Source organism: Asterias rubens, chromosome 9 (assembly GCF_902459465.1).
Source record: "Asterias rubens chromosome 9, eAstRub1.3, whole genome shotgun sequence".
NCBI lineage: Eukaryota > Metazoa > Echinodermata > Asteroidea > Forcipulatida > Asteriidae > Asterias > Asterias rubens.
In genome coordinates, this window is record NC_047070.1 from 4447237 (window position 1) to 4471924 (window position 24688).

General features: G+C 37.9%; 1 protein-coding gene across 1 annotated transcript; it reads right to left on the bottom strand.

The window, feature by feature from the left end:
• Positions 1–722: 722 nt before the first annotated feature.
• LOC117294687 (metabotropic glutamate receptor 7-like) lies at positions 723–22406 on the bottom strand. The gene is made up of 3 exons (XM_033777194.1): positions 20292–22406; positions 18984–19028; positions 723–1223 (listed from the first exon to the last, which is right to left on the bottom strand). The coding sequence occupies exons 1-3, from the start codon at positions 22404–22406 to the stop codon at positions 723–725; spliced, it is 2661 nt and encodes an 886-aa protein (XP_033633085.1).
• Between the last annotated feature and the right edge of the window lie 2282 nt (positions 22407–24688).

Consider the following 24688-nt stretch of genomic DNA (forward strand, 5'->3'; position numbering starts at 1 on the left):
TTACAACAGAGCCACAGAGCCTGGACTTCCCTGCAGGCACGATTCGTACATACACAGCCTAATAAGAAATCAGAAAATCTTATGTTTTATGGAGATTGTACTGTCTAATATTTATCAACTTTTGATATAATGAAAGGGGGCACATCTCAAAACTTATCAAGCTTTTACTTTCATAATTCTTGGATTTACGTGGAAATTATGACACAAAATGTCATCTTTCCCATTACGACCTGTGCAGTATTGTGCCTGCCAGAATACTCAAAGAATGTACAAGGTCACACTTATTGTAAACAAAGTTCACATAGTCTATAGAATCCACCATATCTCTTAGAGGCTATCTGGGTCCCTTAACGAGAACAGTCATGTGTTTCTTCATTTGGTTTTTGATCGGTTTGTATCTTATTTGTATATTTTCGCGGCGGGGAGTCGGACGTGTCCCAGGGTGTCCGCCGGAGTTTCTGTCCCCCATTATAGGACATTAACATGGGCTGAAGAAGGATGTTTCCAAAGGGGGCGCTATCAGAAAGAGTAGTTTCACAGCTTGCCGTATGGAGGTGGGGGGGGGGGGGTACAGAAAGGGACAGAATCTCCTGGCCACATCGGAACTATAGACTTGATTCAAGTTCCGTTCTCCTGCGAGATGACCCTAAAAGCATAGTGCGTCAACAAACAAGCAGTATATCTCACCGGATTGGGACTTGAGTCAAGTCTACATCAGAAACTTAAAGAGGACGGATTTGACCGACGACGCTTCCGCTTCCACCCGATCCGTCCACTTTGCTCGAGATAGTGCCTCCTCTGATCACAGACAGGGTTTGATTCGTCTGCTCCTTCGGCAAGAACCGAACGGCGTACAACTTAGGCAGATACAAACATACCAGGGTCAGATACACGTTTAAGAGCAACGCCGAGCACAAGGTTGCTACCTTTTGCAGCACCGCAACGGCCGTGAAGTAGACTGGTAGTGCGGCCAGGCAGACCACCAGCGTGGAGTAGACACTCACAGCGATGAACTTGGATTCGTTGTAGTTGTCTGGTACCTGCCTCGTCTTGAACGCGTAAAAACAGCACGCGACGATGAGAGCAAGGTTGTAGGTGCAGGGTACCAGGAACTCGTAGCCGAATGCACAGTAGAGTTCGAGGTAGTTCGTTGGTGGTACCGCTGGTACGGTTGACAGCGCTTTCACTGGTCTGACACTGGATGAGATCGCTATGACGATAATCTATAATGTAAACAAAAATGAACAGGCAAAATACATGAATAACTTAATCTAGAACCAGGCCCTTTAAAGAAACATTATATAATAATTGGTAAGAAAACAACTCGTATAAGATCACAGAGTTACATAAAACTTCCATGGTCTAATGATGGTGATATATAGTAGAGAACATCACTCGAAATATTTCTGTCTAAAAATGTCATATCTGATGAGAAATAAATAAAAACTAATTTCCCGTTTGGAGTTTATCGCTTAGTGCGCTTTTTTATATGTATATTTTTAAACGTCATGTTATGAGTAAATCGGTTTTTCACTATCTCGCGACCCAGATGGCCGATCGATCTCAAACTTCTACAGGTTGTCAGTTAATGTACATGGTGGATAACATCAGATGCTTACACTGTCAGCTTAGCAAAAACCAACTCTGTAACATTGTCACTCTGTCCGTGTGTTGTCTGTCTCTCTACCTCTCTCTCTCTCTTTTATCTTATTCCACTTGACGGGTTCTGTTACTCCAGTATACCTGTCAATGTTTGTTGTGTTGTCAATTAAGCCCATTTGTGTGCGTTTTTACAGACCCCTATCGAAACTGATGGGGTAATTGTTTATGCGGCAATGTGACATTCCAGTTTCTACGGTGCACTTTCGCGGTTTTTAAAGTGCGTTTTATAGGCCATTTGTGTTGGTAAGCAGTTTGTTACAGCTATTTCTATTTTTCTTATAATATATTTTCTGTTGCTTGTTGGCCGAATAGAACTTATATATTATAGTAATAACAACAGTTGATAATACAGCGATTCGTGTTTTACTATCTCATTACTCTCGTGGTACTATCACAATTATTACAATTAACAATGAAGCACTTAAAGGCAGTGGACACTATTGGTAATTACTCAAAATAATTATCATCATAAAACCTTACTTGATTACGAGTAATGGGGAGAGTTTGATAGTATAAAACATTGCGAGAAACAGCTCCCTCTGAAGTGACGTATAGTTTTCGAGAAAGAAGTAATTTTCCACGAATTTGATTTCAAAACCTCAGATTTAGAATTTGAGGTCTCGAAATCAACCATCTAAACGCACACAACTTCGTGTGGCAAGGGTGTTTTTTCTTTCATTATTATCTCGCAACTTCGACGACTGATTGAGCTCAAATTTTCACAGGTTTGTTATTTTATGCATATGTTGAGATACACCAACTGTGAAGACTAGTCTTTGACAATTACCAAAAGTGTCCACTGCCTTTAAACAATGAATGCTTTCAGGGCACTGCAGCGGAATTTCAAGACGCTAGTATCACTAATCCTGACGAGTTATTACTCGTCCTCACTTAGGTTGTGTTCAATGCGTCTTAACATCTAGGGTTATGGAACTTAACTCGTCCTAGGTCCCAAAGATTAATCCTGAGATAGGAAGAGTTTGCTGAAATCAACGGCTGGAAACGTTTGGTAATTGTCAAAGACCAATATTCTCACTTGGTGAATCCCAACATTTATGCAAAAAATAACAAAAATTTGAGCTCAATTGATCATCGAAGTTGTATAAGAGAATAATGAAAGAAAACACACTTGTCGCAAAGATGTGTGTGATTTCAGATGCATAATAAAAGGCTTTAGGCCTGAAGTTTTTTGGGGGTGAGAAATTACCTCTTTCTCAGTTACTTCAGAGGGAGACGTTTCTCACAATGTTTTTGTTTTATATTGCTCGTTACCGAGTAAGTTTTTTTTTGCGTACAATTATTTTGAGTAATTAACAATATAGTGTCCATTGCCTTTAAACACAGGACGACCGACTTCTTCTAATTCTGACAAGGTCAGACAAAAAGCCTGCGCCTGTGCGCCGCGGCAAACACTCAGCTCACGGTTACCGCAAATTGCTTAGGGCTGCATGGTCGGTGCATTGTTATGCGACACTTCCATTATTTGACATGATAGACCTTTACCGATATGTAAACAAAACATATCCGGGAATAAATTCTCGCGACTTGGAAATTATACAATGAAGTGTCGAAAAAAATGTACACTTTTATGGTTGCCGTTCATAGAGAAATATCATTTATAAAACGATTATGTGATGAGATTATGGAATAGTTTTGTACATTATAAATGGTGTTTGAAGCTTTGCACGGGTACAACCATGAGTAAAACCTCTTTTTATGGATTTTTTTTTTTTCATTTTTTGGCTCTGAAATAGATTTTAAGTATGGCTGTACCTGCAAGTCTTCTATTCATATTTGTATTCATAGTTACTCTTAGTTTTGTACATGTTGTTAGGTTCGTCGGTAAACAAAGTTGCTTAAAATACATTTTTGATAAGATGGAGTTTGATCGTTTTGACCCCAAAGTAGTAAATTTATACCATTCTCCAATGAAAACATTATAAACTACGTGTGAAATTTTTATTTTGTAATTAATTTGGTGGTTTATTTCTTGGCAAATTATGTATTGTTGTACGGACATCTGCTCCAGCACGGCAAAGCTGTGACCGGGTGCGCTGGTTCGAATCCCACCCGAGTGATATGCGTGTGGAATTTATTTGCTCAGATCTCGGGAAAGTACAGTGGCTCAATACAACGATGTGGGCTAGTGTGAGGCCAAGGGCATAAACCAAATAATATTCTTCACACCCGATGCAAATAAATCTCTTTCAAATAATGGATGAAGTGCCCAATACTTACAAAAAGGGATTCGAACTGCCCCTAGCCAACGGTTTATTTCGGCGGTCAAGACATCAGGGCCCGATTTCATAGAGCAGCTAAGCACACAAAATTGCTTAGCATGAAATGTCTTCCTTGAAAAAAAAACAGGTTTACCAACCAAAATTCCATGTGATTTTCAGAATAAGCAAACAAAAGCTGAATACCAGTAACAGGCACTATGCAACAAATGGAAATTTCGCTGGTAATCATGTTCTTATCTGTGAAGAAATTTCATGCTTAGCAAATTTTGTGCTTAGCAGCTCTATGAAATTGGGCCCTGCTCTAGAATGGCAAAGGTCCAGCAAGTAAACGGTGCTTATAACACATCGGTGTAAGGGCAAAAATAACATGTTTTTATCCCATCCAGCCACAATGTAATAAATGTTGGTCACCACTAGCTCCGAACTCTGATGTAGCACATGAGGAGTAGTGTGGCAGGTAGGTGATATCTTGTGCATTCGATGATACGAACATTGGTAAACAAAGCATGTTGTTTTAAAATCAGTGAAATTTGTTCAATCTTACAAATGATTTAAGGCCATTATACACTTTCGGAACAGAAAAAAAAAGTTCACAAATTTACAAATAACTTACAGGGTTTACAGAAGGTAATGGTAAAAGACTTCTCTTGAAATATTATTCCATGAAATGGTTAACTTTTTGAGAAAACATTAAAACAATTATAAATTCTCGACATCGAGTTAAACACATGTCATGACACGGCGAAACGTGGGGAAACCAGGGTGTGTTTTCCCGTTATTTTCTTCCAACTCAGATGACCGATTGAGCCTAAATTTTCACAGGTTTGTTATTTTATATATCAGTTGTGATGCACGAAGTGTGGGCCTTTAGAAAATACTGTTTACCGAAAGTGTCCAAAGGCTTTAAGCCACGTTTTTCATAATTATAGTGGGGAGTGTACGTTTTAGTGATACACCCGTTGCATTTCACACAAAGAGTGTGTCACGTGAAAAGATATCTAGCAATAGGACCATCACATACTTTAAATAATTACAAATATTTAGGATATGGCAACCATTTAAAAAAAATGCTAATTCTACATGCTCATGTTTCCAAAGGACACATGTGCGATGGTTCTACAGCCAAGTATCTTTCTCATGACAAACTGTAACTGTGGACAAACATGCATGCACAGTTCTACGAAATATTTTTTTCGAAACCTGCCAAATTAGAGAAATTCAGAAGAAAGCACAGTACGCTGTTATTTGTTATTTGTTGTTGTTGTTATTTTGTTTCATGTTGTTTTTGGTGTTTTTTATGTGTTCCTCTTCGACAAGTTGTTTTTGTCCATCGTATATTTTTTTATTAGGCTAATATTAGGCCTATAAAGCACCCACGATGCTCGTTTTTCTTTTTCTTTTAGCAAATAGCGTAACTGCCTTGCATTGTACAATATTTATTCGATCTTCATTGTAAACGTGTGCCTAATCGAATTAATCACAGCAAACAACCGTCAACAAAGGTAATAGATATATAATCAAATTAGTTTTGTTTCCGGAAAGGGCCTCGGGCTGTTGAGTGTTTAAATAAAAAATATTCCTTATTTTTTTACCAATTCAATACGGGTACGGATGAAAATGCGCAATAATGACGTGGGTTGAATAATATACATCCGGGATTAGATATTTTGGTAAAAAAATTACTGTTTTGTCTTGGGATACTTTTTTTTTTTTTTTTTTTTTTGATTAAAATTCATTCAGTCAGAATACAGCAAAAAAAATACTAATCTATGCAGGACATGAACATCCGGGTTTACAAATTTTGTTTAAAAAAAACCTGTTTCGTGTCTAAAATTTAGTCAGTCAGAAACCATGATTGAATTATCTGTTTGCATAAAAATAAGAGTAAAACAATTATGAAGAACATTTCAGTTATTCTTTGGGAGCGGGGTTTAATACAAAATAAAAGTAACGTTTAACATCATTTTACTCTATGATATTTCATGCAATAACAATTGCCAAATAATCATGTTATTAATTTGATATAATTTACAAACGAAATCCAAACCCTGCTTTAATTTTGTTTTATTTAATTGGGGGGGGGGGGGGGCGAGGGATGGGGGTGTCTTTGTTGCAGTTGACCAACCCCGTTGACCAAGAAAAACGGAAATTGAATCATTTAATAATGGTTCATGGTCTTTTATCCGGAAGTTGCCACAAGTTATCACATCCTGAGTGTTGTGTTGTACCTCCACATGTACAAGTATATCATTACCAGATATAAAAAGAGAATTGCACGTAAACGGTTTAAGGACACTGGACACTATCAGTAATTATCAAAGACCAGTCTTCTCACTTGGTGTAGCTCAATTATGCATAAAAAATTAATAATAAACCTGTTAAAATTTGAGCTCAATTGGTCGTCGAAAGTGCGAGATAACATGAAAGATAAAACACCCTTGTCTCACAAAGTTGTGTGCGTTTAGATGGTTGATCGAGACCTCAAATTCTAAATCTGAGGTCGCGAAATCAAATTCGTGGAAAATTACTTCTTTCTCAAAAACTATGTCACTTCAGAGGGAGCCATTTCTCACAATGTTTTATACCATCAACCTCTCCCCATTATTAGTCACCAAGTAAAGTTTTATGGTAATGATTAATTTGAGTAATTACCAATAGTGTCCACTGCCTTTAAGGTTGACATATAAATCATTCACAGGTTAACACATAGCTTGTCTTTTATATTATGTTTGGTCCTTATTTCTGTATATTGAATCTTAAAAAAAAAATATTGTTCGTACTCTGTTGGGGCTCAATTTGATATCTCAAAGTAGAAGGTGTAACAACATTTCGTCATAGCTTCCATTGCGTATTGTACGCTATTGGTAAATATCAACTCATGTCAGAATGTTTTTTGTTAGTAGTTCACAGTAAATACATATAGTAACTTAGGATAAGAAAACAATGAGAGTTCACAATAATTTAGAAAGTTATAGATATTAAGAAGCTTAAAGTCGGACAACACTTAGGTTCATGTGAAGCAGAGGCTTTTGTGCATTAGCCTATAAACAGATAAACAACAGAAAATACTATATATACAGAAGACAGAAAATGTGTACAGAACGGAGACTAGCGAACAAAACACACGACAAAGGCTAATAAGATGGTGAGTATGTTTTAACACCAAACGTCAAACCTACGAATGAGCATCAAGAAGTTTTTTTCTTCTTTTTTTCTTTTCTTGTGAAGGGCAGGAAGAGTGATTGAAGATTTAAATGAGTAACTCAAACCATTCCAAGACTATTTTGGTACAATGTTGTACTCTTGCGGGAAACGAACAGATTGTTTATGGCAGAAATGAATCTGAAGAAGCTTGTCTCTCAAAAGTAAAATGGAAAGTTATGAAAGATTTGATTTTTCTTCGCTTTATAGAATAATTTTAAAATGACACTATAACTAGTGCAGTTTTTTACCTTCATAATGGTGTGCTGTACAATGTTTATTTTTATTTATGTTAAATCCTCTCTTTAAAGGCAGTGGACACTATTGGTAATTACTCAAAATAATCATTAGCATAAAACCTTACTTGGTAACGAGTAATAGTGGGGAGCTGTTGACAGTATAAAACATTGTGAGAAACGGCTCCCTCTGAAGTCACATAGTTTTTGAGAAAGAAGTAATTTCTCACTAAAATAATAAAAGACTTCAGGCCAGAAGCCTTTTATTCCTATCTGAAAGCACACTAATTTGTACAACAAGGGTGGGGGTTTTTTCTTTCAAAAATTTCTCACAACTTCGACGACCAGCTGAGCTCAAATATTCACGGGTTTGTTATTGTATGCATATGTTGGGATATACCAAGTAAGACAACTACCAATAGTATCCAGTGTCTTTAAAACCTCTCTTTAATTCAGTGTATAGATTTCGAGGCGCACGGGCCGATTACACGAAGCAATCAAATCCATCCCAAGACAAAATAATTGTCAGTAGTATCGCCAGTAATTTGTATTGTGACATCACGTTTTGCTTAGCAACTGCGACTGATTTGCAGTGAAGATCAATTTAAGCTCTTTGTGAAATCAGCCCCTGGACACCTTTGGTAATTGTCATGACCTGGGCCCAATTTCATAGAGCTGCTAAGCACAAAAATTTGCTTAGCATGAAATTTCTTCCTTGATAAAAACAGGATTACCAACAAAATTTCCATTTGTTGCATTTTTCTTGTTACTGGTAATCAGCTGTTGTTTGCTTATCTTAAAAATCACGTGGAAATTTTGTTGGTAATACTGTTGTTATCAATGAAGAAATGTCATGATTAGCAAATTTGGTCATCGAAGTTGCAAGAGAATAATGAATGAAAAAAAAAACACCCTTGTTGTATTAAATATGTGTATGCTTTAATTCTGATGCCAAATAAAAGGCTTCGGGTCTGAAGTTTTGTATTATTAAGTGAGAAATTACCTCTTTCTCAAAAACTATAAGTTACATTAGAGGGAGCCGTTTCTTACAATGTTTTTTTTTTTCATTAACAGCTCTCAACAATGTGAAGAAAAAAAAGGGGGCGAAATTATACGGTGCTTTACCTGGCAGCTTGGGTGGCAGGTAATGGACAATTTTGCAGACTTCCCCTTCAAGGCACAATTACAAAGCTTCCACAGTAATGTTTACAGTGATTTAACAGGTACACTAGCTGCCAGGTAGGCCTAAAGGACCGTTAACTTGACGGGATTTATTTTTTTTACAGTAAGTTTTGTATACTTAAGATTATTTTGAGTATGTGTATTACCAATAACTAAGTATTGCCTTTTTAAACTTTTGTAAATTGAAATTAATTTGTTTCAGCCATTCGATTGATGAAAAGCTCTCATAACAAGCCAACATATTTATAGAGTTTTGTAATTAAATTAAAACCAAACGATTATTGTTGCAAGATAAAAATCTTATTCTTAAAGATTTGAAAAGGAACCTTTCCATTCGCTCTTTTTCTTTTGGTTTAAAAAAGGCCTGTAAAATATCCGGCCCTATCGGACGAAGATGTCACCAATCGATAGTAATCGCTCAAAAGTAATAAATTCGCCAACTGGGAATACAACAAAACGTAGAATCACCATGGAACATTGTTTGCTGAAGAGAGCCATCACGGCATTTCAACCTTTTGAAGTAGCTGAACTTTATGCTCTTTTAACGGATACAATATTGCTTTGACATTTTCAGGATGCTTTTTAAGAGTTGATTAGTTTGGTTAATTACTGCATTGTTCGAATATTTCCTAAAGAATTACGGACATTTTGGATTATCGATTACTACTTGGCTCTTAGATCTTTTTTATTATTGTCGACAACAAAAAGAGATGCAGTATAAAGAAGCAATTTAAACATCAAAATGTAACCAAATAATATGATTTGATTTTAATTGCAATTTAACTTGTAAGATAAATTGGTTGGTATCGATCAGAATGGGAAATTTTGAAAGGTGTACTTCTTTTTTTACTTTACATTTATTACAATTATTACGACTGTCAATGGTCTGACGCTTTGACCCTAGCATAAGTTTCCACAAAGACTTTAAAGGATTGGTATTTATACTCACAACATTGTTGGCATAAAAACTTACTTGGTAACTTTTGATAGTTTAAAAAGATTGTGGGAAACGGCACCCTCTGAAGTAAGGTAGTTTTTTAGAGAGAGGTAACTTCTCCATCAAATAAAAGAATGATTCGGCTGAAGCCTATAGGCATCTAAAAACACATACAGAGTGTTTTTCATTCATTATTCTCTTGCAACTTCGATGACCGTTTGAACGCAAATTTGTACAGGTTTTATGCATAAGGTTGGGATAAACCCCTCATCAACTAAGGAGCTAGCCTGCGAATAAGTCTTGACCACCATGTTCAGTTAGGTCTACAATTACTAATTTTGGCCAACTGTTTAACCATTAAACCTATGTAATGGTAGCACAAAATTTGGTCGTGAATGGGAAATGGGGTTTCTAAAACATTAAGCATCCTCGTTGTGTAGAGTAAGTAACGAGGTCTTAGAGGGTCGTTTAAAAAACGGCAGGGTCGTGGCCGTGGTCGTGGTCGTGTGATTTCGGCCCTGGCCTTTACATACGTCCACGACCCTGCAAGGTTTTAAACGGCCGTTTTCTTCCCATTTGTAAAATAAAATTATCTTTTGTTTAAAATCGGGAAAGCTGAGAAGAACTTTTTGAAAATGTCATTGACGCTGAACGATTTGTGCGCATCGCATACTTGCTAATAGTTTGTACAAAAGCTGTGCACAAATTAACGCCATGCCTATGTTTAAACACTGTGCTTTACTTTTAAACATGGCCACGTTTTGCCCTCTCGACCAATCAGAATGGACAAACTGTCTCGGGTGTTTTGATTTTGTTTGTTTGTTATATACCGCAAAATATGTGTACGTACAGCTCACAAGCCTGAAGAAAACCTGGCAAACAACTGCTATGTGAACCAGAAGTATTACACCCATACACTTCACGATATAAGTGTTCTGGGTATACTTTAAAGTGCGCCACTCAAGAACCTTGACGTCTTAATGTCACAACAAATACTTCAGTTCAACGTATAGTCTAAGACTGTAAAATGTATATTGATGTTGTTAAAGTAATCATTGACTGTCATTGAAGGTTATAGCCTTCACTGTCTAAAATGAAAGTTTGTAAGATTGGAAATTTAATGTTTTTCTATTGAGTTTGCATTGAACAACTTCCCATGGTCATTATAAGCCTGACAGTACCGAAGAAGTCAAAAACATTTTGCAAACCTTTCCTGTTTTTCCTGTATTTAAACTGTTAAATACAAAAAGGAATGTCTTCGGAAGACTTTAACGACAAGATTTCATTTTCCCCCGAAAACCAAAGTATGGAAGATCAGTCATGTAATACCGGAATCACTTATTGTTCAAGTCCAAATCATAAATTGTATTTAAATTGTTAAATACAAAAATTTCTCAGGTTTATTTGATGAAACAAGAAATACTTCTGTGATCGATCATGTCAGTGGATACATAAAAGAGGTGCATCACCGTTGTTTGCTTTTATACTTTCTGCATGCGCTTAAAGGCAGTGGAAACTATTGGTAATTACTCAAAATAATTATTGGCATAACAGAATTACTTTGTAACGAGTAATGGGGAGAGGTTGATGGTATAAAACATTGTGAGAAACAGCTCCCTCTGAAGTGACCTAGTTTTGGAGAAAGGTGTAATTTTCCACGAATTTGATTTCGAGACCTCAAGTTTAGAACTTGAGGTCTCGAAATCAACCATGCGCACACAACTTCGTGTGACAAGGGTGTTTTTTTCTTTCAAAGTTATCTTGCAACTCCGACGACCGATCGAACTCAAATTTTCACAGGTTTGTTATTTTATGCATATATTGAGATACACCAAGAGAAAAGACTGGTCTTTGACAATTACCAATAGTGTCCACTGTCTTTAAGCATGCACTCTTTGAAATAGAGACGAGAGTTGAGCCATCACTTGCCCTATATTGAATATATGTTTCCCCGGCATCAAATTTAGCTTCAAATGACAAGCAGCCAGTCCATACAAAACTATCGGTGTCGGTTTTATCCTTCAGTCTTAAAATGAAAGTTTGTAAGATTGGACATTGAATGTTCTTCTATCTTGAGTTTGCATTGAATCGTTTTCCTGTGCATTGTGTCATGTCACATGAACATATGGTCTTAATAAACTTAATAGCACCGAAGAAGTCACAAACATTTTGCCACCATTTCCTGTTTTACCAAAAACCAAAGTATGAAAGATCAGTCATGTGTTACCGGAATCGCTTATTGCTCGTGTCCAAATCGCAATTTGTAAGCAAAATTTGAAATACAAACAAATTCATCCGGTAGCTTTGATGAAAAGATTTCCTTCTGCGATCGATCATGGAAGTGGATACATGAAAGCCTTTGTCTTGCCTTTGTTTGCTAAGTATAAAATTGGTGTGCTTATAGCTACTTTCTGTGCTTATGCAACTCTTTGAAGAGAGTTGAGCCACTTAGGTCCTATAGTATACCACAGTCCTCAAATTTAGCCTCAGGCCATGCAGCCTCTAAACTGTAAACTCTAAACTATCGTTGAAGGTTCCATCATTCAATGTCTGAAATGAAAGTTTGTAAGATTATAATGTGAATGTTTTTCTTTCTTAAGTTTGCATTCAACCGTCGAATTGTCTCGTCTAACATGTCACATGGATCCAAATGCCATAGTAAGCATTCAACACCCAAAGAAGTCACAAACATTTTTGCCGCCATTTCCTGTTTTACACAAAACCAATAGAATGAAAGTCAGACGTGCTTTACCGGAATCGATTATTGTTCTTGTCCAAATCGAAAATTGTATGTGAATTTTTTAATACAAAAATTTCTCCGGGAGATTTAATGAAATGATTCCCTCTCCGACCGATCACAGAAAAGGATGCATACAAGAGATGGCTCACCTTTGTCTGCTAAGTATTTAAATTTGTTGTGCTTTCTGTGCTTATGCAACTCTTTGAAATAGTTGAACCGCGTAGCCCCATGGTATGTATCCCATCAGGCCTCATACTTAGCTTCAAGCCATGCAGCAAGTAACTCTAAACTATCACTGCAGGTTCTATTATTCACTGTCTTAAAGTATGTAAATGTTTTCTTTCTTGCGTTTGCATTGAATCGTTTCCTTACACCATGTCTCTTGTCACATGAACCCAAAGGTTACAAGCATTAAACGACACCCAAACAAGCCACAAGCATTAATTTGCCGCCGGGTTCGATTATAACCGGATTCGATTATTGTTCTATCCAAATCGCAAATTGTATTCAAATTGTTAAATACAAAAACAAATGTCTCCGGTAAATGTAATGAAAAGATTTCCTGTTTTCCCAACAACAAAAACTATGAAAGCCAGACGTGTTATTACCGGATTCGATTACTGTTCATGTTCAAACACAAATTGTGTCTCAATTTGTAAATAAGAAAATGTCTCCGGTAAACTATATGAAAAGATTTCCTGCTTTCCTGCTTTGCCGAAAACCAAAGTACAAAAGATCAGACGAATGTATTATACCGGATTCGATTATTGTTCTTTCCAAATCGCAAATTGCATTCAAATTGTTAAATACAAAAACGAACGTCTCCGGTAAATGTAATGAAAATAAAAAATATAAAAAAATAAAAGTAAATGAAAAGTCAGAGGTGTTTTAGCGGATTCAATTATTGTTCATCTCCAAATCACAAATTGTATTGTAATGCTTGAATTCAAAAACGTCTCAGGTAGATTTATTGAAAAGATTTCCTACTGTGATCGATCATGGAAGTGGATCCATATACAGATATGCCTCATCTTTGTTTGCAAAAACAATCACAGACAGTGCTCTCGTAATTCAAGCAATATCTTTATTGCTTTGAGCATTGGGCATGAAAGGGCGCGCAATCTCAGATAACCAACTCGTTTTAAAGGCGCTGAACACGTTCGGTAATTATCAAAGACCAGTATTCGCACTTGGTGTATCCCATTATGTGCATAAAATAACAAACCTGTGAAATTGTGGATTCGATTGGTTATTGAAGTTTCAAGAGAATTAAACTTGGAAGAAAAAACATCCTTGTTCCAAAACTTTGTGTATGCCTTCATATGCCTACATCGAATTAAAGGTTTCATGCCTATAGTCTGTTAATATTTGGTTGAGGACCTAACCCTTCTCAAAGATAACGTTACTTCAGAGGGAGCTGTTTCCCACAATGTGTTTACAACTATAAACCAACAGCTCCCCATTTCTCGTTATCAAGAAAGTTTTTCATGCAAACATTTTTTTTTAGTATATATATAATTTCCAATAGTGTCATGTGCCTTTAAGGTAGGGTTTCAGTCCCTCTGAGTAAAACATGCGTGTGATTTCAGCTGAAGCCTTTTATTATGCAATTGAAAGCACACAAAGTAACGCAACAGTGGTGTTTTTTCCTTCTTTAAAGACAATGGACACTATTGGGAAATGTCAAAGACCAGTCTTCTCACTTGGTGTATCTCAACATATGCATAAAATAACAAAGCTGTGAAAATTTTAGGCTCGATTGGTCGTCGGAGTTGCGAGATAATAATAAAAGAAAAAAACACCCTTGTCACACAGAGTTGTGTGCTTTCAGATGCTTGATTTCGAGACCTCAAATTCTAAACTTGAGGTCTCGAAATCGAATTCGTGGAAAATTACTTCTTTCTCGAAAACTACGTCATTTCAGAGGGAGCCGTTTCTCACAATGTTTTATACTATCAACCTCTCCCTATTACTCGTAATCAAGAAAAGGTTTATGATAATAATTATTTTGAGTAATTACCAATAGTGTCCACTGCCTTTAAGGTTGACAATATTGTTCTCTTGCAAACTTGATGACCAATATTAGCCCACATTCCCACATGTTTGTTATTTTATGCATAATATGTTGGCATACACCAGGTGAGAATACTGGTCTTTGACAGTAACCAAACATGTCCGGTGCATTTAAAGGCAGTGGACACTATTGGTAGTTACTCAAAATAATTATTAGTATAAACCCTCACTTGTTAACGAGTAATGGGAGAGGTTGATAGTATAAAACATTGTGAGAAACGGCTCCCTCTGAAGTGACGTAGTTCGAGAAAGAAGTAATTTTCCACGAGTTTGATTTTGAGATCCAAGTTTAGAATTGGAGATCTCGAAATCCAGCATCTGAAAGCACACATTCACTTCTTGTGACAAGGGGTTTTTTTTCTCGCAACTCCGATGACCAATCGACCTCAAATTTTCACGGGTTTGTGATTTTATGCATATGTTGGGATACACGAAGTGAGAATCATGGTCTTTGACAGTTTACCAATCGTGTCCAGTGCCTTTTAGTTACGGGAATGTGTATGCATCGAAAGCCGTTGGTCACTGAGTGTGATTCTATTAAAACAGTACTTATCACATCATACGCGTGTTTTGCGAAAATGGCGGGAAGTCACTTTCACGATTCGCCGCTGTTCGTGAATAGGTTGTGCAAATTTGCTGGCATTGTTCTCGCCCCTACTGCAAACATTATTATGGGATAGATGTAGTTTCGGTTGCGTCAAAGCTAACAACAGTAGAGTAAATTTAACTAACAATTAGGGCAGAGCATACATGGTGGTTGCGACCTTCTTCTCCTTCCTTTTTTAATTCAAATTGATTGGGTTGTTTGCAGAAACATTTTAATGTTTTAAAGACAAGGGTGCAATTTTATATTGCTTCTTAAAGGGTGTATGTACTTTTTCCTAACAAAAAACACAATGTCCACAGACACACATTAAACTTACACAGTTTGAAGATTATGATAGTAGAAAGCTTCCCTTGAAATTTTACTTACTGAGGTGTTGTAGTTTTTGAGAAATGAGTAAAAGTAATAATTTTCGTCTCAGTTTTAGCATGTATGCTATGGTTTTGGTATAATATCATAACTGGTTAAGGTGATTTTACATGCTAAAATAATTTTGGTCTCATGAGACCAAAACTATTTTGTGACTTGTTTTACACATTTCTCAAAAACTACACAACCTGAGTAATATTTGAAGGGAATCTTTCCACTATCATTATCTTCAAACCCTGTAAGTTTAATGTAAATCTGTCGACATTTTAAAAAAGTACCCGAATCCTTTAATAAGAAGCAAGTTTTCTTGCTAATGGCAGGGAAGTTTGCAAGGAAGCGATCGAAGGCCGCCATTTTGCCCGCTCACCACGGATTTGCATTGTTTGTTTCGTCATTATTGTTGCCTATAAGCGCTGGAAGGCATGAATCGTGGTGGGCCTAATTTCATTGAGCTACTTTATACCTACAAAAGTAACCAAACATGATATAATAATTACCAGGACCCAATTTGATCAAGCCTGTAAGCACAAAAATTTGCTTAGCATGAAATTTCTTCCATAATAAAAACAGGATTACCAACCAAATTTTCACGAGATTTTCAGGATAAGCGAACAACAGCTGAATGCCAGTAACAAGCAATATGCAACAAATGAAAATTTGGTTGGTAATCTTGTTAGTATCTAGGAATAGATTTTATGCTAAGCGAATTTTTGTGCTTACAGGCTTTATGAAATTGGGCCCAGGATAAGGTACAAGCAAAGATATCATGTCACATGAACCAATTTTTACTTGTTTCATGCTGACTTTTGCTAGGCTAAAATTTGCAAGCAAAACTTTCAAAATTATTTAAAAAACACTTGCTGAGGTGCTGTAGTTTTTGAGAAATTAGCAAAACAATTTCACAACAATAATTGTCGTCTCAGTTATTTTAGCAAGTAGAGCGGATTAACGAGCCTCTGAAAAAAAGGGCTCTGTTGTTTCCCTTTTAACTATTTTCAACAACAAAAAACATTGACGACTGTGAAGCTTAAACTTCTACAAGTAAATTACATTATACATATACACATCTTCATTCACAATGAGTAGGGACTCATGTCATGGCCAAAACATGATCTACAAAAGGTATCAAAACCCTTTAAGCGGGAATATGGTGTCAAGACGTCTATATGTGTTTAAGATGGTTAGGCTACAACTCACTTCGTGGCACAGGATTAAACAAGATATTTATAATTCATTCTCATGTTAGTTGCATGAAGCTAGTGTAACAGGTATGCACGTACATTTAATAGTCTTAGCACCGATTGACTCGATTATTTATAACAACCTCGACCCCCCCCCAAGGCCGATGTATAAACGATCCATCTTTCTCATTATGACACATAATGAAGACAAGTCGACCTTGCTATGACACTAATTCGATCCCACGTAGCCCAACCAATGTGTTTCATAATTATGACCAGGACCCCCCCCCCCCACAGGGAGCGAGATTGAACACGTTGTCATTAAAATCCATAACTGAAATCGATATTTTGATGGCTTAGATCATAGAGCAAGGGCAGACGACAGCTTAGCCTTAATACTCAAAGATTGAAAATGTTAATGTTTACAGATTTGCACTGAACGACAAACTCTTTATGACCATCAGTATATACATGGTAGTAAAGTAGTATCCCAGCCTATCTACATCATCCGCCCGAGTAACAGTTAAACAGCAGGACAGTTCTTTTCAGAACTGAGAAGTCCAGATTTCAAATGGGGGCAGGGGTGGATGCACACACCTATCAGAGGAGCGTACCCCCACCCCTTCCCGTAGTTACGCCCCTATATTTGTAGATTGTACTATATAAGTCATAATTATATCTGTTGGATTTCAATTGAGTAGATTGCTCGAGCTCAATTTGTCACGGTCGATAGCATATCCATTACTGTCTCATTCTTAAAGTACAGCTAATTATACGCCCCCTCCCCCCACATTTTGGAAATTGGTATTGGTGCATATAAAACAAATTGTGATATTTCTTTTAATTTTTGATCATAATGATTTCATGTATGAAATGGCCAGCCCTTAAATGCGTCAGCTGTGGCTTCGCTGTGCACTTTTAAAGGGGTTGAGAATTGCAGCAATATTCTTCCGTCCTCATTTTCAATCGATCACTCGGTGAACAAAAAAGGGAATAATGAAATTGACTTTTCTCAAACTCGACTGTTGGATACCTTTATAAAAAAAAACTGGATCAGCCATAGGTTGAGAGTCATTGCTGACCACAAAGTATGAAATTGGGTCTAACAGTTTGAGGAGGGGTATTGAAAGTCAATTATAGAGCGTCCAACTATTGGTAACCCCTTGGGTTTAGTTTCACAGAACGATTGAAGAACGGTGGCTCAGCACTAGTCTAGTACAGTACGGTAGATCTGTATATGTACCTGTTTCTGTAAAGTTGAGCCGGCAAAAAAAATCTCAAGACACATCACACCAGCTTAAAGGCCGTGGACAATATTGGTCATTACTCAAAATAATTATTAGCAACTTGGTAACGAGTAATTGGAAGAGATTGATAGTATAATAAGAAATGTGAGAAACGGCTCCCTCTGAAGTGACGTAGATTTCGAGAAAGAAGTTATTTTCCACGAGTTTGATTTCGAGAATTCAGATTTAGAATTTATGAGGTATCGAAATCAAGCATCTGTAACAAGCACACAACTTCGTGTGACAAGGGTATCTTTTCTTTCATTATTATCTCGCAACTTTGATGACCGATTGAGCTCAAATGTTTACGTTTTTTTTATTTTATGCATATGTTGAGATACAGCAAAGGAGAAGACGGGTCTATGGGGTTCATTGTCTTTCGGCGCATTGCGTGGGCGCATTGTGTGGGCGCATTGCGTGGGCGCATTGCGTGGGCGCATTGCGTGGGCGCATTGCGTGGGCGCATTGCGTGGGCGCATTGCGTGGGCGCATTGCGTGGGCGCATTGCGTGGGCGCATTGCGTGGGCGCATTGCGTGGGCGCATTGCGTGGATGGGATGGCTTATTTTTTATAGTGTTTAGTGCTAGTGAGAGTGTCTTTGAAGATATCTAATGAGTTGCTGGAAATCACACTACATGGTATTAGGCATTCTAGTTCTTGATGGTGGCCGGAAAAACTGCTGCCGTAGATTTTGGTTGCGTGACGAGTTTGATGAATTTTATGGATTATAAAGCAACATTTCTTCATTACGTGTTTGCAAAAAAAAAAAAAAAGATTTTCTTCCTCAGACTGACTTAAAGGCACTGGACACTTTTGGTAGTAATACTCAATACTTATTAAACAACAATTGTTAGCATAAAACCTGGTAACGAGCAATATTGAGAGCTGCTAATAGTAAACAAAGTTGTGAGAAACGGCTCCTTCTGAATTATTAACGAATCTTTTAAGAAAGAGGTAATTTCTCACTGAAGCCTTTTATCGTGCATCTGAAAGCACACGTTGTGCAACATGGTGTTTTTCCTGTCATTATTCTCTTGCAACTTCGATGACCAATGAAGCCAAAATGTTCAAATGTTTGTTTTATATATTATTATGCATATGTTGAGATATATACCACCAAGTGAGGATAGGCCTTCTGGTCTTCTGCAACTATCAAAAGTGTCCTGTGTCTTTAAAAAGTCTGAATTCAGATAAAGATCTGAAACTGTTCATCCCTATATAAAACGCAATATTATAGTCCAATGACTTCCTAAAGCACCGCTTGGATTTGACCCCCCCCCCCCCAATCATGCATGTGAAATCTATAATTAGCACAATCTTCATTCCTTGAACCTAATGATGAAAAGAGGAAATGTGTTTCCCGCCATAGAAGAACTAAACCAAGGTCTGGCCCCAACGGCCGGAAATTGGACCGCATGGTTTAGTGATGCAATTGCATCTACCAGTGCCATAAACCCCGAGGTATAGAGCAATTCAGAAGATAGCTACTATTTTAGAATTTTATAATTGAAAAAAACTTCGGTTGAATGATACCATGACAGTTTCGAGAATGTCGTAAGTAAAAGTGTTTGGTCGGCAGTGAGGTGATATATAAAGATGATTTTTACAAAATCTATTAATTTTAAGAATGCATCGCCAGTTGATGATCTGGTTTGGTGAAGCAAATAGTGCCGAGAGATCGAACCCCGGGGTATAAGGTTCAGCAAATTGTCACTTCTTAGTGAAACAAATATCGGTTGAACGATATCATGACAGCTTCGAGAATTCTGTTGAACAGAAAACAATGTTTTGTTGGCATTTGACGTAATGAAAATAATTGTGTGAACAATTGTATTTATGCATGATGCGTGGCCAGCTGGCAATAAAAGCATTTAAATTAAAGCAATCCGTCATTTTTATTAATCCGTTCGTTGTCAGGGTGAACATCTTGAATGAACATCTGTTTTCGTGGCTATTTTTAGAACAACAACATTTAGAACAACAACAACAGAGTCATTAATTTACCCATTCTCACAAAGAAAATCTTTAGAATAATTGAACAAGTTGTCATTGCCTACGAGCAAAATAATGGCAGATAAGTTAAATGCGAGTTGTTTCTTCTTCTTGTTTTCCTTTTTTGTTTACCTGAAACGATACTACAAATCAGTTCTGTTTGGTTCCCTGTGTATACTTGACCAAAGAGAACTGTAATTAACAATTATACGGTTCCAGTCTAAGACTTCGGCTACGGTTATACGGCTGTTTGCTGCAGACGATTGTTGCAAAATAGGCCACATTACCAGCCGTCGATTGCACCAAATTCTTCCTAACTTGGGATCAATCTTAGGCCCGTTTCCATAGACGTTTATGACGCACTGAACCCATCCTAACTCGAGATAGGATTAATTCTAGTGCTTTGTGAAATCGGCTGCAGAACCACCAATGGGTGGACTTTGGGACGCTAGTTGGCTGCAGACTTACCAGTTAATTCCATTAATCTTGGCTATGCGCGTGCTCAGAAAAACGTTTACAACTTATTTTGAAATGTCTGCTGCCACCTAGCGTGCTAAAGTCCCCAATTTGTGTAGTACTACTTCTTACCTGGACGAGTATCAAGACTCCCGCCACAAAGAGAAGGTTACGGGGGCTGACCCATTTCGGGCGCCTGACTGATTTCTTACTGGCCCTGAAGATCCTATAGATGCGGTTAACCTTCAGGAGAGTCGGTGCATAAGTCAAGGTAAAACTCAGAGAAATGGCTGCCTCTGACACCAAACAGGTCCATCGAGTTGGAGGGAGGAGGAGCAAAACAACGCCGACGAAAGCGACGATCACCCCCACCAGGATGATGCTGCTGAGCTCCCGGCTGGCCGCCTTGATGAGCGCTCTGTCCCGGTACACCATGAAGCCAGCCACGGTCAGACCCGTCAGAATGAGCCCGATGAGAGCAAAGAGGAGGATGGTGATGACGACTGGGTCTTTGAAAGTCAGGGTGGTCGGGATGATGTCCTCACACACGGAGCGATTCAAGCTGGGCCAGGATTCGATATCACATGCCAGACATGCCTTAGTGGTTAAATCCACGGTTCTGTTGATAACAATGTGGTTGTCGCTGCACTCCTGGCATGTCCAACAGCATTTATCCTCCGATGGAATCAATATGAATCCTTCGGCACAATCGGGTATACATGTCGACCGGGGTGCCTCCGTGGAGCCATCCTGCCAGCGGATTTCATCCACCTGGAGTTGCAGTCTTTTCCCGGCGTTTAATGAGTTCCAAACTCCGATCTCAACGCTGGCGTAACTTCCATCTTCAAGCCTCTTGTAGTTCTTCATAATGTACTTTCCAGGTGGGTCGGCATTTTCATCAAAGTAAAGCAGTCCACCCGTTCCTGTGAAATTCACATTTCGTAAATGTGGCAATAGACCATGCCCTGTAATTGTATTCACATCAGTGCAATTATTCAGTCCCCCTGGACACTGTTTAAGGAGTGAGTCAAGGGCATGGGCGAACGCATACACACCATCTATAACAGGAGACACCACGAAGTCGTTGCTGGGGTTGTCGGGGAAAACGCCCGGGCACTCAGTCGTGTTTTCCCCGCACCCCAACTCACTTCGTCTCGCATTCCTATAGTCCGTAAACCACGAACTTACCGTGTCCGTAGCCGGGTCCAAGCCCGCTAAATGGGCCTCAAAGTTCGGCACAGTCTGGCTGTAGAAACGGGTGAACAGAGACCCCTGAGCGATATCGGTAAACCCGTGTTCCGTCAGGTCGAATCCCCAGTCGTCCCCACCGATCCACGTGCGTTTCAGGCCGGGCTCCATCTTGGCCACCTGACCAAGCACTGCGTTTGCCACCTGCAAGGCCGAGAACATCACCACTACATGTGCGTATTTATACCTCACAAGCTTCGCTACTACCTCCGATAGTTCCTTCTCTGTGGGGTACTGGTTCACCGCCGAGGTAAACGCAACACAGATACCCCTCTGCTCGGTGAGTACAAGGAGCTCTCTAGCTCCGTGGAGACCGTAGCTGTCCACTGAGTGGATAACAGCTATGTATTCCCATTGGAAATACTGGAGCATGTCTACGATCGCAATGATCTGGTGCTGGTCCGGAGGAACGGTTCTCAGAAAGTAGGGGAACCTTGCCTTATCGCTTAGCTCGTTACTGGACGCCCAGAAAGACATCAAGGGCACCTGAAAGAGTGCGGTTATCTGGGCAACTGGGATGCTAGTGGCACTTCTTGAAGTGCCTATGATACCTATGATCGTGTGCGACAGATCATCACGAAGTACATCCGTTAGGTTGGTGGAGGAGACGGTGGCACCAGGGCAGGAATCCTTGAAGGCGTCGGGTGAGATGTTCTCCAGCATCAGCAGTGACATCCACAGTGAGACGTCCTCATTACGGCAATCGTCCCTGATGTCGAAGCCGAGGGTCACACCGGGCAGGATGTCATTCCGTGAATTGATGTCCCTGACGGCCCATGCCATCGCCTCGGCATGCACCACTCCACGGGGTATGATGTCCGTGTCGCAGTGACTGGAGGCGCTGCCGTGCAGAGAGAGCAAGGCCCCCAGGTTCACATCGCCCATTTCACGGTAAACCGTGCACGCTACTTTATCATCGGACAATCCAAAAGGCAGGAACAACAACAGCATAATCAGTGCCACCACACTTCTAAACACTCCACTGTATCTAGCAAACATCGTTGAGTTCCCACTCCAAAACGTCCACAACAGCATCATCAATGTTCTGCCTCGTCTACTCCAGGAGAGCCGATATTTATATCATCTTCTTCTATCGAAGAGGAGTTATAATCTAAGAGACAGATAAAATCCACCGAAGCTGAAGAAAAATACATTCCATTGGTTATTGTGTATCGATTTGTGCATCCGATCAGTGGATGACAGTTCAACATGTTTACACGCTACAACCGTCCTGAGTTCTGACTGTTTATTTGGGGCTCGAATCGTCCCTGAATCAGTGTGCATGAATAGCACGTGTGCACCGTTGGGATACTATGTGTTGTCTGATGCCAAACAGTATACTTCTTGATATTATTATAATAATAATGATAGTGAGTGACTGCATGTCGCGTGGCTGGCTCGATGCACTATTGGGTCCCTAGTGTTGCAGCGTTTCTGGGTGTGTTTTTTTTTTAGAGTTAATGAAGACTAGAACTTAATTGCCTGTTAACGGTAGAAAGGAATACTTGTTATCCGCAAACAATGAATGATAATTGTGAGACAATAACTTGAAGATTGAATCATCAGTGACCACCAATGGAAGTGAGGGGGGGGGGGGGTAGGTAATATACAAATTGTATAATTATACTCATTGCTGGATTATAGTACTAATAATATTAACAACAACAATAACAACCACAACAACTACAACGCCAACAACTACATCGCCAACAACTACATCGCCAACAAAAACAACAACAACAACAACAACAACCACATAAACGTAGCTCCACATACCTGGCTGGAAACATACCAAGCGCTTTGATACTCCACTATGGAAGCTATCATAAAGTAAGGACAGACTATTATTATTTAATAGGGGTTGTTAAATTTGCATCGGGGATAAAGAAAATTCGTTTTCGCTTTTACCCAGGTATTATTAATATTTTTCAGGGCGCTAATAATATAATTCACCATTCACATCAACACTGCCTTTAACAAACAACATTGAACGTTAACGAAACGAAGTCCCTGTATAAAAAGGGATTATAAACCCAAATGTTCCTTGTTTAGTATTTTCACTAGGATGTGTATACAATGTACATGTACACTGAAACTGAACTTGGACAACAAAACACCATTGTTGTGTCAAATCATCATAAAGCTATTGAGAATCGTGCCGTTTTGTAAAAAAAAAATAACTAGATTTCTCGAAACTGACCTTGTATATCACAACAACAAGGAAATGAACTACCAATAATACCATTGGCGCAGTATAAATAAATTTGTATTATTATTATTATTATTATTATTATTATTATTATTATTATTATTATTATTATTATTATTATTATTATTATTATTATTATTATTATTATTATTATTATTATTATTATTATTATTATTATTATTATTATTATTATTATTATTAGTATTATTATTATTATTATTATTATTATTATTATTATTATTATTATTATTATTATTATTGTTATTGTTATTGTTATTGTTATTGTTATTATTATTATTATTATTATTATTATTATTATTATTATTGTTATTGTTATTGTTATTGTTATTGTTATTGTTATTGTTATTGTTATTGTTATTGTTATTGTTATTGTTATTGTTATTGTTATTGTTATTGTTATTGTTATTGTTATTGTTATTGTTATTGTTATTGTTATTGTTATTGTTATTGTTATTGTTATTGTTATTGTTATTGTTATTGTTATTGCTGCTGCTGCTGCTGCTGCTGCTGCTGTTGTTGTTGTTATTGGTTTTAGACCCAGTTATATGGGGTGCAATCATAGATGGGTGCAATTCAAACACGTTCCAATTGTTTTTCCAGATAAAAATCCCCATTAATTCATGTCAACATCAATCAGTACAAAGTGTGATAATATTGCTAAGAAAAAATATCATAACTTGTACAAATGAAAACTAACTTGATCCCGTTATTGAACATCAAATAGATAAGAATGTGACATTAACATGAAGGATAAAGGAGAAGCAGATGCTTTTTGTTCCCCTTTCCCTAAAAAGACAAACATATAAGGGGCTGTAATGCAAACCAAAATAAAGCAAGTATGAGCTAGTCAGATTAAGCCAGGACAACATAGACACACAAACTGCAAACAAGGAGACAAGACAAACAGGTAACAAGGGAACGTTTTTTACAACCAACAGACTTTGGGAATCGCTAATGAGAGAAATATGTATTTAAGAGAAATATGAGAAAAAAAGTGTATAACCTAGCAGGGCTAAAGCAAACAACTACATGATATTTGGCAGCAACAACT